At 40.4% G+C, this 17727-nt stretch overlaps 1 protein-coding gene across 4 annotated transcripts in view; it reads right to left on the reverse strand.

Annotated features, from left to right (window-relative positions):
• SSUH2 (ssu-2 homolog) overlaps nucleotides 1–14238 on the reverse strand; it is a 33093-nt gene extending 18855 nt beyond the window's left edge. For 2 of the 4 annotated variants that reach the window (XM_043550552.1, XM_043550551.1), the window contains exons 1-6: nucleotides 14109–14238; nucleotides 8178–8276; nucleotides 6495–6576; nucleotides 4027–4156; nucleotides 2346–2406; nucleotides 406–530 (exon numbers count right to left, since the gene is read on the reverse strand). In XM_043550552.1, coding sequence (XP_043406487.1) covers nucleotides 406–530; nucleotides 2346–2406; nucleotides 4027–4156; nucleotides 6495–6576; nucleotides 8178–8276; nucleotides 14109–14136 — 525 coding nt within the window. In that variant the 5' untranslated portion in view covers nucleotides 14137–14238. Of the gene's footprint in view, nucleotides 1–405; nucleotides 531–2345; nucleotides 2407–4026; nucleotides 4157–6494; nucleotides 6577–8177; nucleotides 8298–14108 lie in introns of all 4 variants that reach the window. The other 2 variants (XM_043550550.1, XM_043550553.1) reach the window with 1 other exon arrangement.
• Nucleotides 14239–17727: the final 3489 nt, after the last annotated feature.

Below are 17727 nucleotides of genomic sequence, written 5' to 3' on the forward strand. Positions count from 1 at the left end.
AGAAGCGGAGGGAGGTGTCATGAAAAAACATTGGAAATGTTTCTGCCAATTTTTGTCAGTATTAAAAAAAAGAAAGAGAGAGAGAAGGGAAAAATCACCCTACACCGCTGCTTATAAAGCTTAGAGCAAAATTTCTGCTAAAAAAGAGTAGTAAAAAATAAATTATACCTATTTGCCCACATATTTATACAGATTGTGTGTGTGTGTGCGTGCACATATACAGACATTATCTTCATATGAAGATCCATAAGATAAAATTACAAAACTAACACTAAAATGTATTGAACTCTGCCATCCACAACCATAAATAATTCATTAGATCTTTGAAAGGCTCATCTAAACAAATGTGTCCTAATTAATAACATGCTTTGCCCTTGATTTTAACCAATCCATAGACTGAATTACCTTAACTAATGAAGAGTGAGGTACTCGGAACTTCTTTGTATCATCCTGAAACATTGGCGGAGCCTGGACCTTAATATCCCATAGCCGAGGAGAAGCGCCATTTTGTGGTCCATCTACCAAATTATCTGCAACGGGAAGGAAACCTTGTATAAACCTTGGTTGCACTTTGTCCTGCTGTATATGTGATTGGAAATGAGTCTGGTATCCTCCAGCCACTTCCCAATGGAACACCAACAAGCCCCACAAATGGCATTGCACTACAGGGTGCTCTTGTTGGTATTCTCAGCAAAGGACGAAGACTGAACTGCCTACTCTTTCTCTGGTGTACTTTCTTACTGACTCCTTCAACTGCCTCTCACAGATCCCTAAGGCCCATCCTAGTCAGCGTTCAGGCACATTGTTCAAGGAGTGTAAGGGACTGTTATCTCTGCTGTTCCTCAAGCCGTACCTTTCTTCTAGATAAATAAAAGAAGTTCACTCTCTAGGGCTGTCAGTCTGAAATCTTTCACAAGCCCCACTGTATATCACACTTTGCAGGAAGTTATTACTGTAGAGGCCATCTGCTTTTTCTAATGGAAATAATGTCATTGGCTTCCAAGACCCTTCACAAAAACCTCACAAAATGGGAATAAAATGAACCTAGATCTGTAAAGGAAAGTCTTCCATCCACAGTGCTCTCTTCAAAGTCCCTCAGCTGTTTCATATAATAGGTCATGCCAATCACTTCAGCCAGAGTGTATTACTTCTCTTAGAAACCCATCACACCTCACCTTTGCAAGACAGACCTCATTGTGTCCTTGACTTCTCACAAGCGGCTCTCTTTTTACTCATTAATTTTTTTTCATTTATTCTTTTTATCACACATACCGTAATCTGACGAAATCCTCTTTAAACTAGTCAGGTGAAGCTTACTTTCTTGGTTTAAAGTCCCAAGTCTTAAAACACTGTAAACAGTTGATCAAGAGAACCCATGCAAAAAAATGAATTAAATCTGACTTTAAATTGAAATGAAATAGTTTTAAATGTTAAAATTAAGTTAATGATCTAAGCAGTGAATAGCAGAGCTGACACAGCTTCTTATCCTCCTGCTACAATATTCAGGCATTGCATGGGATCTCTGAACAGATTGTGATTTTCACTGTGTACAATATGTACCCTATTATAGATGGGCTCAAAACAAAATCCCAGGTCTGACTATCCTTCTCCTGAGCTTTGAGAGAGATCTGATCCATTTCCTCATCCAAACTTTTCATCTTAGGTCCATATCTTATAGGTACTAGTAGAGGATTGTCCTATGTGAGATGGTCTAGTGCAAGAAGAAGAATGTTCCAGTCATGTGGACACCATAGACTTCATCTATGACCTTGAATAAATCACATATTCTCTCTTAGACCACATGGATACTTATTCGGGGGCGGCTAGCACATGTCAGCTCTCACTGCTGCCCATGCCACCTTGGCTATACTATTACTTTCAATGCACTAGTTCAGTGTTTCCCAAACTAGGGCCACCGCTTGTTCAGGGAAAGCCCCTGGCAGGCCGGGCCAGTTTGTTTACCTGCTGCGTCCGCAGGTTCAGCCGATCGTGGCTCCCACTGTCCACGGTTCGCCACTGCAGGCCAATGGGGGCTGCGGGAAGCGGCGCAGGCTGAGGGATGTACCTCAACGTACCATTGGCCTGGAGCTACGAACCACGGCCAGCGGGAGCCATGATTGGCCGAACCTGTGGATGTGGCAGGTAAACAAACTGGCCAAGCCCGCCAGGGGCTTTCCCTGAACAAGGAGCGTCCCAAGTTTGGGAAACACTGCACTAGTTCAATGAGAGCTGGCATGAGTATGAGCTGGGAATCACACCCCTAGCTCCAAGTATACCCACAGCCTCAGTTAGTCAAGCATTTCCTGTTTGTGTCATTTAAAATTGGTCATGTGGCAGTTACTCACTAGTAAAAGGTTGAAAAGTCCATTCACTTAGCCTTGATTCATGAAAGGTCTCCAGTCGATACTAGAAAAGAGAAATAAACATGCAATCAATTACTGTTAAGTGAAATTGTATTAAGCCACCATAGAATCATAGAATATTAGGGTTGGAAAAGACCTCAGGAGGTCATTTAGTCCAATCCCTTGCTCAAAGCAAGGCCAACACCAACTAAATCAGACCAACACCAACTAAATCAGACTGGAGAACTTTTCCATTTCAAGTTTTCACAATAAGTTGCTGGAAGAAGTCGGCAAGGACGTTCACTGAATCATTTGACTCAAAGATAGAGCTCCATCAACTTATTTATTTTTTTATTTATTTAAAGAATTGGACTGGCAAATACAAATGGAAAGTCTTTTATTCATGGGATTCTGTTGCTTGTTTTCTTGGGAATGTTTAGATAATAATGTTTAGATAAAATGTTTGTTAATCCCAAAAGTTGAACAACCTAGTATAAATGGTTATTTGTCTGAAACAAAAGGTGCAGTATTTATGATTTCCTATTCATCCATTGTCATTTATTGTCTAATCTGAAAGGCTTCAGAAAACCCGCTGGAGAGCAGAAACAATACCATGTGACTTGGATGAACCATCACTCAACACAAATGATGAAGAACTAACAGGCCATAGGCTTGATTCTGAATATTTAGTGAATACTTCCAAATTACTAATGACCTCGCACCTCATAAGTCTTGTCTGAACAGAAAAAAGGGCTAGATTGGCAATAAATATTATTTTAGTGAGTTATTCAATAAACTCCATTGAGAACTCAACGAGTTTTGTCTATTGTGATATTTGGTGTCTTCTATTTCTCTTTTTAAAAGCTTTGACGAGAGAAGTGCTCAATTATATATTAGAACTTGCTACAGCATAACATTTTTGGTTCTATTTAGCAGCTAGGCTCGTCCCATTGTATCTGTATTAGAAAGTTGTGTGATCCAGTGTATATAATAACGGGTGGGTCTGTATTCTGAAATGCATTAATGCTAAATTCAATGGCAAACTGGCATTTTTGGAGCAGCACAAAATATATTTTAAAAACATAAAAGAACATACAGAAAGGAACTTTGCTACAGAATGGAGGAAGGAGAGAAAGAGAGGGAGAGCTCCTCTTGAACTCACTTTAATAAATTCGTGATGGGGGTGACATAAAGAACCTAGATCGGTCAGTTTTCAGTTGAATTATACATTACAGTGAATAACTCTGGGAGAATACACTTAGGATTACAATTTGTTCCCTGTGTTTGTGTGCGTAAACCAAGTACAGGTTAGCATATAGCTCCAGTTTTGCCTGGGGAATTTTAGGGGTATTATGCCACAGACAAATTCCATAGGTCAGAAGGGAGGAGAAAATTTTCAGAAAGCTTGTAGCGTTTAGGTATTGCAGATGCTCGTGCTATAGAGAAAGATGGACTTTTTCACTCATAGAAGGATGAAAATAATTGTAAGGTGGGTTTTCCTTGGAAAATATTGATTTGAGCAATAGAATTCCATTTCAAGACAAATGAATTAAAAACATTTTATTTAATTAATAGATGATTCTTCATGGACTAGTATCACTTGACAGCTGGAAAATTATCCAAACAACTTGGCCAAACATGGCCCAACCACTGGTTTTTCAGTTTCAGATCTGAATATACTCACTCTGTATACAGTCAGCTGTTTCAAATCCTGAATGACCAATTCTCCAGCAGCTTTATTGCCATAGCAGCATTTGGAATTGACAAAGCTGAGGAAGGCATTCCTGGCCATGTCTTCTGTCATTGTGGGAATCCTAAGGATTAACATTAAAATGATAAACTCTCAATTTTTAACCTTTTAAAGAAACAGCCATATCTATTTAGCATGTTTAACTCATGGCAGGAGAGAGAAGCCCATTTGAGAGAAGCCCAGTCTTTGACACTAATCACTGCTGACCTCAGCATCTTTTTAATTACAAACAAGTAAAAGACAAATCTATTTTTAAATTACCTGCAAAACTAAAAAGATCTCACTTTGCTCATTATTAGAAAAATGGATCTAATGCAAAAGTTTGAACCCCCACCTTAACGTCTGCTGGTCGGGATAAGAAAAATGCCAGATCTAAAACACCACTGGTGGCTTTTGCAAAATCAAAACCCAGCCTGTGATTTCGCCAGATCCAAACCAAAATGCAAACATCTTTCTTGTCCGATCTCTATACGCATGTAGAAACTATAGATAATTTTACACATGAAGAGTAGCCATATGTTGAGTCTGGATTATTTTTATTTCAGGCTAATAGAAATGGCAACAACAAAAAGACTAATGTGCACATGAAGAGAGCATTATATGTGTCCTCTGTAACATGCTGCAATAGCTCTGCTCTGAGTGGCAACTGCCTCTGCAGACAGCAGCTGCCTAGAAATGTAAGGATGCAGTACACAATATAACGAGCATACCTACATATACAGCTGAAATAGAATCTGAATGACATGCTAGCAGTCGCAACGGTAATAACTGATTCTTAAAGCCCTGCTCTTGCTGCCTTCGGTAGTCAATGGTAATACTCACATTGACTGCGAAGGTGCAAGACTGGGACCTACATGCCCCCATTGTAATACTGAACGTTTTCCTTCTATATAGGCGGTACATTTCTCTCATGTAAAAATGCTCTTGCAAAGATGTATTGAACTGTAGAGTGGATGCTAATAGAGGAGCTCATCTCAGTGTTTGCTGTTTGGGGAATGCTTAAGTAAGCAATTCTTTTCTTAGGAGGCAATGATGACTGAATCTTCCCAGGTAAAGTAAGTTTTGCTAAGGATTTGTTGTGCCCCGAGACAATATCCTTTAAGAATCTTTGCTGTCAGGATTGTGACAACTTATATTAAGAAGCCCCTTTTCAATAAAAAGGAAGAGCTAATATCACAAATCCTAAAATAATATGATGCTACAGGCAGTTATCAGAGAGCGCAAAACGACCATTTTATAGGTTATTAGCCAGATAATTCTTGACAGGATAAATCACCCCTGCAGGCCTTCTGATCAGTAACATGGATGTCTGAAACATCCATGACACCCTGATTAGAGACTGGGGGCTAATAAATCATCCTTGTGTTCACGCTATCCAAAGGAAATTTAAAACACATCTGCTCTTAGCAAATATTCCTGAGCCTCTAGATCCCGTTTTATTTGGCTCAGATGTTTAATTTAATGAGTGTTTAGCAGATAACTATCAACTCACAGCTCCTATCTTTCTTTATTACCTTTTTTGTCATTTCCAGGGTGTGTTAAAAAGACATTCAGGCAGGTCCTAATGCCCTTCCCTCTCATAAAGACTGAGAAACTTAATCCCACTGTACACCTAGACGAAATCTTTTTGGAGGCTCCCTCCACTCATTATTCTACAGTTCATTAAAATGCCGCTTTATCGTTTGTGCTTTGCTTTTCTACTTTACTGGCAAATGGAAGGTTGTTTTAAAAGGGTGAGGCAGAGGCAAAGATGGAAGGCGCTAAGTTCAACACCTGGGGCTGCACGTTTGAGGTGAAATTCCCCCCAGAGCAGAGGGCTAGCCCAAAGTGCCACTTAATGAGGTGCATCCCCCCACTCACATGAGTGGGTCCATTCCCTCATGAGTAGTCCCAGTGAGACGAGAGAGGGAAGGATGGCCTTGTGACTAAGGCATTGGTGGGGACACAGGTCAGTGCCTGGTTCCGCTACAGACTTCCTGTCTGGCCTTGGGCAAATCATTTCATTTTTCTGTCAAATGAGGAGAAGAATGCTTTCTTCTTTCTCCCACCCTTTGTCTGGCTTGTCTATAAGGGCAGGAACTCTCTCTCTCATTATGTCATAGAAGATCATAGACTTTCAGGGCTGGAAGGGACCTCAGGAGGCCATCTAGTCCAACCCCCTGCTCAAAGCAGGACCAAGCCCCAATTTTTGCCCCAGATCCCTAAAGGGCCCCCTCAGGGATTGAACTCACAACCCTGGATTTAGCAGGCCAATGCTCAAACCACTGAGCGATCCCTCCCCCGCAATTCCCCTCCTAGATGCCATTGTAATATTAATAATCATCAAAATACTACTCCTGGGGCAGCAGGCTAGGGCCCTAGGTCACGTTAAGCAAATACAGCAGGAAAGGCAAGGATCTCACCTGTATTCGAGAAATATGGGCCTGTTTCTCTGTTCACTGAGCTTTCTCTGTAAGTCTGCAGGTGGTGGTAGGTTTTTTCCTCCTAAGGGAAACAATCAAAATATGGAATTAGTCTAAAATTTGACAGTAAAATCTTTTACTTTACAGAGGTTGCACGTTGCTATGAATTAGTAATGGTGGAACCTCCAAAAAGAGAGGAATTTAGGTAAGGTCTCTGGAGTCTGGAGGCTTATCCAAAGTCTGCAAAGTAGGGTTGATGGACTATATCCTCAGATGGTGTCAATCATCAAATCTCCAGTGATTTCTGTGGAACTATACTGATTTACGCCAGCTGGGGATCTGGCCCAGAATCTCTTGAATAGACTTTCTCATGAGGTTTCTAATCCTTTCTATTTTCCGGCAGGCCAGAGTTTGGGAAAGAAGGGCATTTTCTTTCAGAGCTTCAACAGTTCTAGTTTTGGACCTGGCCAAAACCCAGCAGGGCAGAGGAATCAAAAATGAAAATAATTGAGGAGAATGATGAATGTTGATCACTTTAAAAAAAAAAAGTTTCAGTTTGAGTTTTGTCAAAGGCTTTTTCTCTGTGGTTTTTGAGAGTTTATGTAGCGATTGAACTTTATCCAAGCCAGCAAACTCCATTCATTCCAGTGGAGTTTCAGTAGCCTAATAATGCAGAAATATTAGATACATTGTAAAAGATTTACTAGTTAATTACTAGGCACTGTTAACCCCCAGCTCAACATCCAGCAGAGGGCTCCATAACCTCCCAAGCCTGGGAAAGAGAAGTGCAACTAGAGGGGAAATGGGCTAGGCTCAGGCGGGAGATGGAGGCTGTTGTCAGTAGGAGCAGCAGCAAACCAAACACAGTAACCTGGGAGCTGGCAGTGGATGGAGGTTGCCTGGGAGGTGGAACTAGAGGGCCTGAGAGCTGGACAGAGATGCACCCTCTTGCTGGCAGAGGACCAGCAGGAGGATACAGGGCAGTAGCTTGCAGGGAAGACAGTGTGCAGGGTTTTCGTGGGGTCCTTATGACCTTGTATTCACCTGTGCTGGGTTTATCTTTTTTTGTTGTAATACTGAAAGACGTTGTGGCTCGGGTGTTTGCACGTCTTTCTGCTGACAGGCCTAGTAAAGAAATCTTCTGTGACTCAAAGCATGCAAATGTTTTGAGGAACCCACTGAGCCTAAAGAACCAAATCTTTGAAGCCTTGGAGACACCCAGCATGCTATCAAGTGTCTGTGGGACTGGTGCATCCCAGCACTCGCAGCAACATCTTGCAGTGGGACCGGGTTACGGTATTTAACCACAATCCAGAAATATTTAACACTGTGGCATTGATAGGTAGCAGAGTGTGTTCATGCTCCTTTCTCTAGGGATTTCCAACCCAATCCTGATTAGGTCCTAAGTGAACATTAGTGTACTGATCTCATCCAAGCCCCACTCACATACTTGACAAAGCTGCCGCACATGTTGGCATGAACAGCTGCCTTTGCTCAAGAGTGGCCTGGGACCACAGCAGCAAAAGTTTTCACACCAGAACAGAAACTTTTAGGAAAGAGTCATGAGGGAGCTTGCATGGCTCTTGCTTGGATAAAGCCGGGGCAATTAATCCCTCACTTTCACAGAACCAAATTCACATACAGATTGTAATTAAAGAGAAACTGTCAATGCTGCCCATATACCCCCATCTTGGAGAGTCCATTCGTATCCGTCCAGTTGTTCTAGAAGATCTGCAGGGGGTGCTAGTGGACTTTCAGGCTCCGATTCCAGATCCAGGGTAGCTAGTGTAGAAATAAGGAACACTGTGTGATAAATAAAATGGAATAATCACTTACTGTGCTACAGTTTTACTGGTGTCTGTTCAGCAACATCAACAATTGGCGTTATATTGAGGGGGGTAGGGTTTGCTGTGATCTCTCCATTTTTATCTTTGTCATCTCCCTTTGCCCTGCCTCCTGTGAGCTCAATCTCCAGGCTGGGGATGGAGCAACTCTCCCAAATTACACATTTGCAGAAATGTAACTGATGCTGCCTAATTGTTAGAGCTGGGGTTGGATTCATGGGTTCTATTCCTATCGTTCCAATGAATCGTTGACCTTGGGCAAGTTGTTTAACTTTTCCTTAATTCCCCCACCTGTAAATGGGGTACAATAATGCTTGCCTTTTCAGCATAGATATCTTAATGTAAATGGAACAGAAGTACTTGTGGCACCTTAGAGACTAACCAATTTATTTGAGCATAAGCTTTCGTGAGCTACAGCTCACTTCATCGGATGCATAGAATGGAACATATAGTAACATATATATACACATACAGATAAGTTGGAAGTTACCATACAAACTGTGAGCGGCTAATTAGTTAAGATGAGCTATTATCAGCAGGAGAAAAAAACCTTTTGTAGTGATAATCAAGATGGCCCATTTAGACAGTTGACAAGAAGGTGTGAGGATGCTTAACATAGGGAAATAGATTCAATATGTGTAATGACCCAGCCACTCCCAGTCTCTATTCAAACCCAAGTTAATGCCACAAGTACTCCTGTTCTTTTTGTGGATACAGACTAACACGGCTGCTACTCTGAAACCTGTCATTAATGTAAATGCTTTCAGATCCTCAGATGAAAGTTATTGAATACAAACAAAATCATTTCTACTCATAAAGTATTTGTCCTGTTGGTTATAATGAAAAAGATGAAAATACTGCCACTGTGATTTAATAACATTTGACGTAATTAAAACATTCCACAAACTAAAGGATCATATTAATTTTCAGCAGTACTTCTTTAGGGAAATGGCTGCTGACTTAACTTTTTAAGCAAAAAACAAACAAACTTGTAACTGATATCAGATATTAGAATTTAGGTCCTGATTCTGCAGATACTTATGCACATTCTTAGCTTTATACACACGTCACTTTAATGGGACTATTCATACTTGTAATGCTAAACATGAGCATGCAGAATTAGGGCCTTACAGAAGTATTCCTGTAAATACCAGTTTTTCAGAGGTTGGACTTCTCTATTTAGTAACTGGATAAGAAAATATGAATGAGAATTTCAAATTGCCCAAGGCATTTAGGCCCATTAAAGATAACGAAAGCTGAGTGTTCAAACCCACTAGTTATCTTAGAACTCTCACCCTTTGTTTTTAGTAACAGTAACGCTGGTAACTAGCAGTTGCTTCTATAAAATTCTGCCACACTTTAAACTATTTTAATCCTAATCTTGGGACACCAGATGTTTGTTTCTTTATGTGCTGCTCTAAAAATACTCCCCTTACTGAGCTATAACAATTGGTACTCCTGATTCTTCATCCAGAAACAATCTCTTATTAACTAGCCTTCCATCCAGTGACCTTTCCCATCATATTAGAGTGGTTTGCGCCATGAAGAAAATTCAGTTAATAAAAGAAAACAAAGACACACGTGGAAGAGCCAGGAAATGTCATCTGCTAACAATGTACAATTCAAACGACATAAAGAATGGCTCAGGGCAGTCATCCATCAATTTGATTTACTTGACTTTTCTTCTGAGACCATTCTCAATTCTTCAGAGAGCCTAAATTAACCTCTTCATTATTTTACCTATGAAAATAAGAAACTATATGCTTCAATAGAAATGTCACCTTTCCTGCGCAGGAGAAGACAAGGTTGTCCTTGTACTGAAGGAGTGAAGATATCAGCCTAATGTTGAGTGATAAACACTACAGGACACTTTGTTTTTAAAAAAAATCCAATGTTGCTTTCAGTATAATTATTTTGGTCATGTCCAGAGCAAATTCAAAGTGTTTTTATTTAAGGCAATGAGCAAAGCATCTCTAGAGTAGTAGATTAGATCACAGATTATATTAGTCTATTATGCATTTCTAAAGTCCCTTGAGTCAGAGTTTGGTTTTGAAAATTTAATATCAAGGGATAGTCCAAGAATTCTGATCTAGGTCGCATTTTATCTGCACTTCCAATGTCCAGGGATAGGGAAAGGTGTTGGATAAATACTTCCAGTTTTGCCCCATCTCTGTGTTCAAAAGAAATTATCTGCTGAAAAAAGAGATTTGGAGAACCTACACCTATCTATGACTCACGACCTGGAGGGTTCACCTCTGGATAATATGAGAATTATTAATGTCACAGTAGTGACTAGAGACCCAATGGACTTTGAAGGCTCACTGTACCAGATCCCATACAAATAGATACTTACCGACTTGCCCCACAGAGCTTTCCAGCTACAAGACAGACAAAGGATGAGCATGGAAACAGAGGCTCCAAGAGGCTGAAATGACTTGCCAGAGGCCACACAGTAGGTCAGTGACAGACCCAGGAATTAGGGCCCATATTAGTTGATGCCTACTCACTCACAGCCTCTCTACAAGTTTAGTTTCCACGATATTTCTGCTGAGATTCCCACTAATGATTTGAACAGCTGTCCACTATGAACTAGACCAGGGGTGGCCAACCTGTGGCTCCGGAGCCACATGCGGCTCTTCAGAAGTCAATATGCGGCTCCTTGTATAGGCCCCGACTCCGGGGCTGGAGCTACAGGCACCACTTTCCAATGTGCCGGGGGGTGCTCACTGCTCAACCCCTGGCTCTGCACAGGGTCCTGCCTCCACTCCACCCCTTTCTGCCGCCTCCCCTGAGCCCGCCATGCCCTCACTGCTCCCCCTCGCCCCCAGAGCCTCCTGCACACCATGGAAAAGGTGATCAGAAGGTGTGGGGAGGGAGTGGGAGGCGCTGATTGGCAGGAGGCATTGGGAGCCGGGGCGGGAGGGGGTGGAAGCTGATGGGGAGCTGCTGACCTATTACTGTGGCTCTTTGGCAATGTACATCAGTAAATTCTGGCTCCTTTTCAGGTTCAGGTTGGCCACCCCTGGACTAGACTGCGATAACCAACCCAATTCACCAACTCATATGACGTACCAATGGAACTCACTTAGGTCATGATGCCCACAAGAAATCAGTCAATTTTATAAATTTGTCTCATTCAGAGAACCAAAAATCCTTTATAAACATTCATTGAGACTGACATCACCCTTGTGTGGTATGTGTGCATTATGTACATTTTATAGAGGCATAAACTGAGAGTCAGTGGTTTACCGATAGGCACAGTCAGTGCAGACACAAGAACCCAAGTGTCCTTACCCATAGAACCCTGTTAACCATTACACCACAATCTCTGCCAATATTTTTGATTTCTAAATCACATTGTACTTATAAAAAATCTAGCTCTGCATGTTCTTAAGAGTACCCAAACATTTATTTTTAATGGGCTAAAGTTAAAAATAGCCCAGCAATTTTAAGTAACTTATTTACAACAAAAATTGAGCTGAGAATGTGTTCCAAATTCCAGCCCCATGCCAATGTTTTCAATGGCTGAGTTATAAATATCCTGAATTTGGAGCATATAAATCACCAACAGACTTTTTCCTGTTGCTGGATATCACAATAATATATAAACACATGTATTGCTGTACTTTAGAATAACAATGAGAAGTGCTGAGAAGCACTTTGACCAAAGCCAGGAAATTGAGAGTGTAGGTTGTTACTCATCAGTTGTGCCTTAGGTATTTCAATTTGCAGCATGTTCTTGTATTGCACGTTAGAGATCTAATCCTGCACCCATTGAAGTCAGTGGCAAAATTCCCATTGACTTCAGCAATGCATGGAAGCATATGGTGACACCAATTTGGAAGTGCCCATGCCCCAGAATTCCATCCACAGACCATATGTGTGTATGGATGGACCTCCAGAATGCAGAGCTCATCTTCGGGTAGATGCTTTCCAGTGTGGCCACCCCAAATTCAAAAGCACGTTTGTCTGAGCTGTCATCAAATAGAATAATTTCTCAATGGAAACACCATAATTTTATGATGAAACTAAGGTTACAGGAGTGTGATTTTTTTTCCAGCAAACTCCAACAGGGCAGGTCCGTTGGGTTTGAGTTTCTGGCTAAGCGAAACTATTGTATGCCCTATCCTATACTGTTGCATTCTTACACTTTCTGTGATATCTCGGTCATTTGTTTTTCAGACTTTAGGGGTCTATAACTAGACTGCAAAACCAACGCCCCATCCCTTCCATGGAGCAATATGGAAGCGCAGAGTGGTTGGGACTGCCTGGTTAAGAATCCACAATGTAGATATGAGTGGATGAGTGATAGGCACATATAAAATAAATGACCAAATACATTTTTCCCCTATCATAAAATACACAGAACTTTGTCATCTCTTATTTTCTCACCTTTCTTTTGTGCCATCTAGCACACAAAAATAATTTATATATTTTTGCTGGAAACAGAGAAAGTGATGTTTGGACAAAACTTAAAAATGGTTTGGAAGAATTCTGGTATTACAGCCGGTTTAAATCTGTCATCCTTTCCCTACATATAAAAGAATATTTGTGGGAAAGTTTATCCATAATTGGCAGGAATTACATATTGAGAAATTATTTTTTTTCCTTTTGATGAGAAAGGGAAGGTTTAAAGCTAGAAGTTAATGGTGTCAATGCATTTATATGACACTCATAATATATTGGGATGATCATTTTCTTTTTTAAATTGTAATCTGCTTATAATGATGCCCATTTTCTTGATGTGCAATTGTTTTAACGGATACTTGTAATAATATATGTTATTGCAGGGTCTGATCTAAAGCCCTTTGGAGTCAATGGAAAGACTTCCGTTGTTTTCAATGACTTTGGATCAACCCTTTCCAAACAACATCTAGCCAATCTCACTCACTAGAAAAATATAGCATTCAAACATAATTTTTTCTCACAACACCTGGGGAAAGCATCATTTAAACCCAGTTCACCCTGTATCATTTCACCTATTTCTGAACTCTTTAGCAGTTAGTCAGACCTGGAGTTGAGTGCTTTAGACAGAGATTAATATCTCATTTTTCTCTTGATTTAACAATACTTCATGTAGCATCATTATTTCTCCCTACAATAATCAAGACTTTCATCATTCATGAATTAAACATCAGAACTCAATGACATTTCAGCAGTATTAGTGACAGCAGTGTATCATTGGGGCCCCTTGAAATGGCTTCTTGGACTGTATTATAATCTCTTTTAAAAGGTGCAGACAAAGGTTTAAGATCAAAGCTCCTTTATCATAGATGTCTAAATTACACAGCATTTTATTAGAAGATATAAATGTCCCTGTTCAATTCTTTCTATGCAGCTTTGTAGTAGAATTCAAAAGCCCTCTGTTTATTAAAAACAAAACTGTGATGCAAAACTACTATGGAACTCTAGTTATGGAAGATGATTTTAAGGGCCTGATCCACTGAATGCAATTGGAGTTTTCCACTGATTTCAGAGGACTTTGGATCAGACCCTAAATTTGAATTGAACATCTTCAGCTGTCCAGGGAGGTGTATTTAAGGAATGCATTGACAGCGGCCACATTTTCACAGACAATGGGAGGAAGCATGCATGTATTTACTGTGGGCCTTTTCAGTGCTGGAAACATACTGTTGTTCGGTGGGTGGCCTGAAAGAAAAGCCTATAACTATTTTTAAGCATGCATTATAACGAAATAGGATAACAAAGTATTAGAGAATACTAATACTCTCTGCAGGACATGGGCTATATTTCCTTTAGTTTTACTTACTGTCATCTTCATTCTGTTCATGGTCCATTTTCAAGGGTCAGGAGGCAAAGAGGATTTTCTAATCCCAATTTCCACCATGGAATGCATTGTTTTCTGAGCATTCTGTGTTCATAGTAGCTAAAGCCCATCCCCTCCAGCCACTCCCACCTCACAAACAATTCAAAGGTCAGAATTAAAGTGAAAGCTGACGCAAAAGTGAGTGATGAAAATACAAGCCAAACAAATTCATGAGTGTCACGTTCCCCTCCTAGAGCAAAACCCATAAGAGGGGACAAAATGTTTAGAAAGACTAACACACGGGGTCAGATTACTCAATGGGCCCTTGAGGCCAGCTAGCCTGACATAAGGGGGCTGTAGAGTAGGTGATAAGTCCCCCTATACATCATATTCCCATCTTCTCCATCCAGTAGTATGAGAAAGGTAGTTCCTTCATTATGGGTTTAAATGCGATCATAGGCTTTATTCCTTTTCCTCACCACCCAAAATACAGATGTACTGTTTTATACGTATGTAACAAATACCTTCCTGTTATGGGACTTTGTCTTTTTTTTCCCTTTTCACCTATTTTGCTGTCACTAGAAGTTTTTGTATCTGATGTTGGGTATTATCTGCTGTTGTGTGTGATTATGATTGCTAAATACATGCCAGCTAGAGACCAGAGCTTTTGGCAGACTTAAGCAATGATCAGAATCCTCCATTCATTGCTCTTCATTTAGCCAGACTTGTATATATGTGAATCCTGTACATTACTACAACTCAAATTAGGATACTTGTGGCCCCTAGTGAATACTGTAGCTATACCAAATGAGCTAATAAATATTCTGTGCCAAGCTATGCTAAGCTTTCCCAACTCCCTCTTGTGTACCTTACATCCATTTCTTTTTGTTCTCTGATTCCACAAACATAATTCCTCTTAGAACTTCAACCTTCATCCAAAAAACCTAAGTGAACTGTACTATTTGCAGACAGCATTCCTTTGGTAATATGTGTGCTCTCTAATGTTATCCATCATTTCTATGAGCTGAAATATTAGGAACAGATTGATATGGTTAAGGATAATAAGCCATTGCCTGTCTGGGAAAACAGTTAACGAGATACTTTGGCCAGGTAGCTGATGATTATCATAAATTAAGAAACAAACCTGTTCTTGAATTTTTTGTTATTTATGTGCTATTTCCATCTTGTACATCCATCTTATATATGTTTTGTTTCATTATTGTTTATATTTTATAGAAAAAGAAAAAATGTGAAGTTTTTTAAAAAAAGAATTGAATGGAGGATATGTTGTTACTAGCCAATTTTTCAGTGCCTTACTTATTAGTTCATGTGGCCAAAAGGTTAATATCCAATGATATTCAAATATTTGATTCATTAGGGGCCTGATTCTGTGTCACCCTTATGTAGGCATGAAGCACGTGTGAGAGAGAGAGGCTGTAGGAGCCTTTCTCTAGAGCTGGTCAAATTTTGGATTTTTGTTTTCACTTTAATCCATCACAATGTCAAATGTTGACCAAAAAAGAATCTTTGGCCAAAAAGTTCCTTCCATCCCTTTTTTCAACTGCTATAGACCTGGTCAAAATTTTCCAAATGGCAACATTTCACTGAAAAATTTTGACAGAAAAAAAAAAGACATGAATTTTTCATGAAAATATCCTTTTGCATGGACTGCATAACGGATGAGCAAAATTGCAGGCATGATGCTTATACTTAGATTGGGTGTTCTCTGGGGCAGGCACTGTCTTTTTGTTCTGTGTTTGTACAGTGCCTAGCACAATGCGGTCCTGGTTCATGATTGCTGCTCCTAGGTGCTGCTGCAAAACAAATACATCATAATCCTCATCAACAACAACTGGGAATCAGTAAAGACCTTATAAACTGTGAGAAGTGGAGAATACTTGTAGTGTAGTGTTCCCTGGCCACACCACTGGCATGCCCTGATCCATGCCTTATGTCAGGTCTGGGTGCACAGCTGGTGTATAATTTTTACTCCAGTACTTCACCAGCCACGAAGACTCCCTACATAAGAGATATTTGGGGGAGCCACCTACACATACTTTAAGGCCTGTTTACGCTGTCAGAGTTGTATAAACTGACAGTGTAACTCAGAATGAGTCCCTATTACAGCTCCAAAACCTTTATACATTTTAGTCCATACTGACATTGCTTTCAGGTCATCAAGGAAGAGAGTTTACATTCTACTGCTAGCTGCAGTCAGCAGGAGCATGTGAGCTGAATCTCCCCCTCTTTCCAACAGAGAGGGGGTGGCTAACAGAGCGTTCTGAGTGAGGGCACCAGGACTCTGGAACTTGCTCCCCTTCTTAGTCCAAAATAGTCTGAATTTGGTAACTAGTGACATCTTTTTGATAGGGCTTTTGGAGGGGGCTGAGAGTATGGGTCCCTCAACGACTGAGTGGGGGAAGGAGTCTCTGTAAGTGTCTGGGTGGCTGAGTTCTTGTCTGAATTGATAATTTAATGCGGCTGAAATGTAATTGTTAATGGAGTTTTTAGAGCACTTACAGCCTTGGCTAGGAATCTTTTTGGCTATTATTTAAATCAGATTTTTTTAAAAAAATCTAAAAATACCAACCACCATGGGACAGTGCTGATAAACACTGAGCTAACTGTGGCATAGAGCCACACCTCTGAGAGGAATAAATTAACAGCATGTATTAATAGCAATGAATAGATCCACTAGCCCCAGTGCTAAGCATTATTACTGCCAGCGACAGTTGGTGGTGGTCATTAAATGCTGTCAGTGTGCTAGGTGTAGTTGTTATTACACTAGAATTTCAACTTGAGAAGCTGTGATTCATTAAATACCTTCAAGATTAAAGTAAATGGCTCTTAATGATCAAGCTAGACTTTGTGTTGCTGTTAATTTTTACTCTTTAACTAAAAGCTTCAGGCATCCTAAACAGACTCTAAGGCCCTAATCTTGCAATGAGAGCTGCATGGGTGAACCCCCACTGAAATTACTGGGGCTCCTGGGTCTGCCTGGGTAGGGCAATTTGCATGATCAGGACCTAAATATGCTGCTTAAAAACCTGTTTTTTTTTTTTTCTTTCCTCCATCTGTCCCTTCCGTTTTATGTGAAAAGGCCTGGAGGCTGTCCTGATGTGTTCATAACTGTTCTCTTTCCATCTAAGTCAGACCTGTCTTAATAAAAGTCTAATTGTCCTAATAAAACTTAGTAGAACTTGATGGTCACATCTTTTCTGGGGTCTCTGATCTTTTCCACCACTGTGTCTGTGCTATACCACATTGAGGCATGACTAGATTACAGTGCTTTGCTGCATTTCATCATCCAAGTGAAAGCCAGAGGGTCTGAGAACCTCTTTGGTGAAGTTCATCTTTTAAAACTATGGAACAGTCTGATATAAGCGGGACAAGGCACGGAGGCACTGAGTCCTCCTAAGGGTTATTATAATTTGTGACTGCATTTACTACCCTTGAAAGTGGAGGTTTTTATAGCAATGATTATATATTGTGCAACCCTTCTCCGCATATTGCAGCTTCAGATAGAGGAGGCTGGTGGTATGGTTTGGATATATGGTTAATACAGATAGGCCCCATCTATACTGCAAACCAAACTGTGTTGTTTAACAGTCGGGATCACCAG

Source organism: Chelonia mydas, chromosome 7, assembly GCF_015237465.2.
Source record: "Chelonia mydas isolate rCheMyd1 chromosome 7, rCheMyd1.pri.v2, whole genome shotgun sequence".
NCBI classification, from domain to species: Eukaryota; Metazoa; Chordata; order Testudines; family Cheloniidae; genus Chelonia; species Chelonia mydas.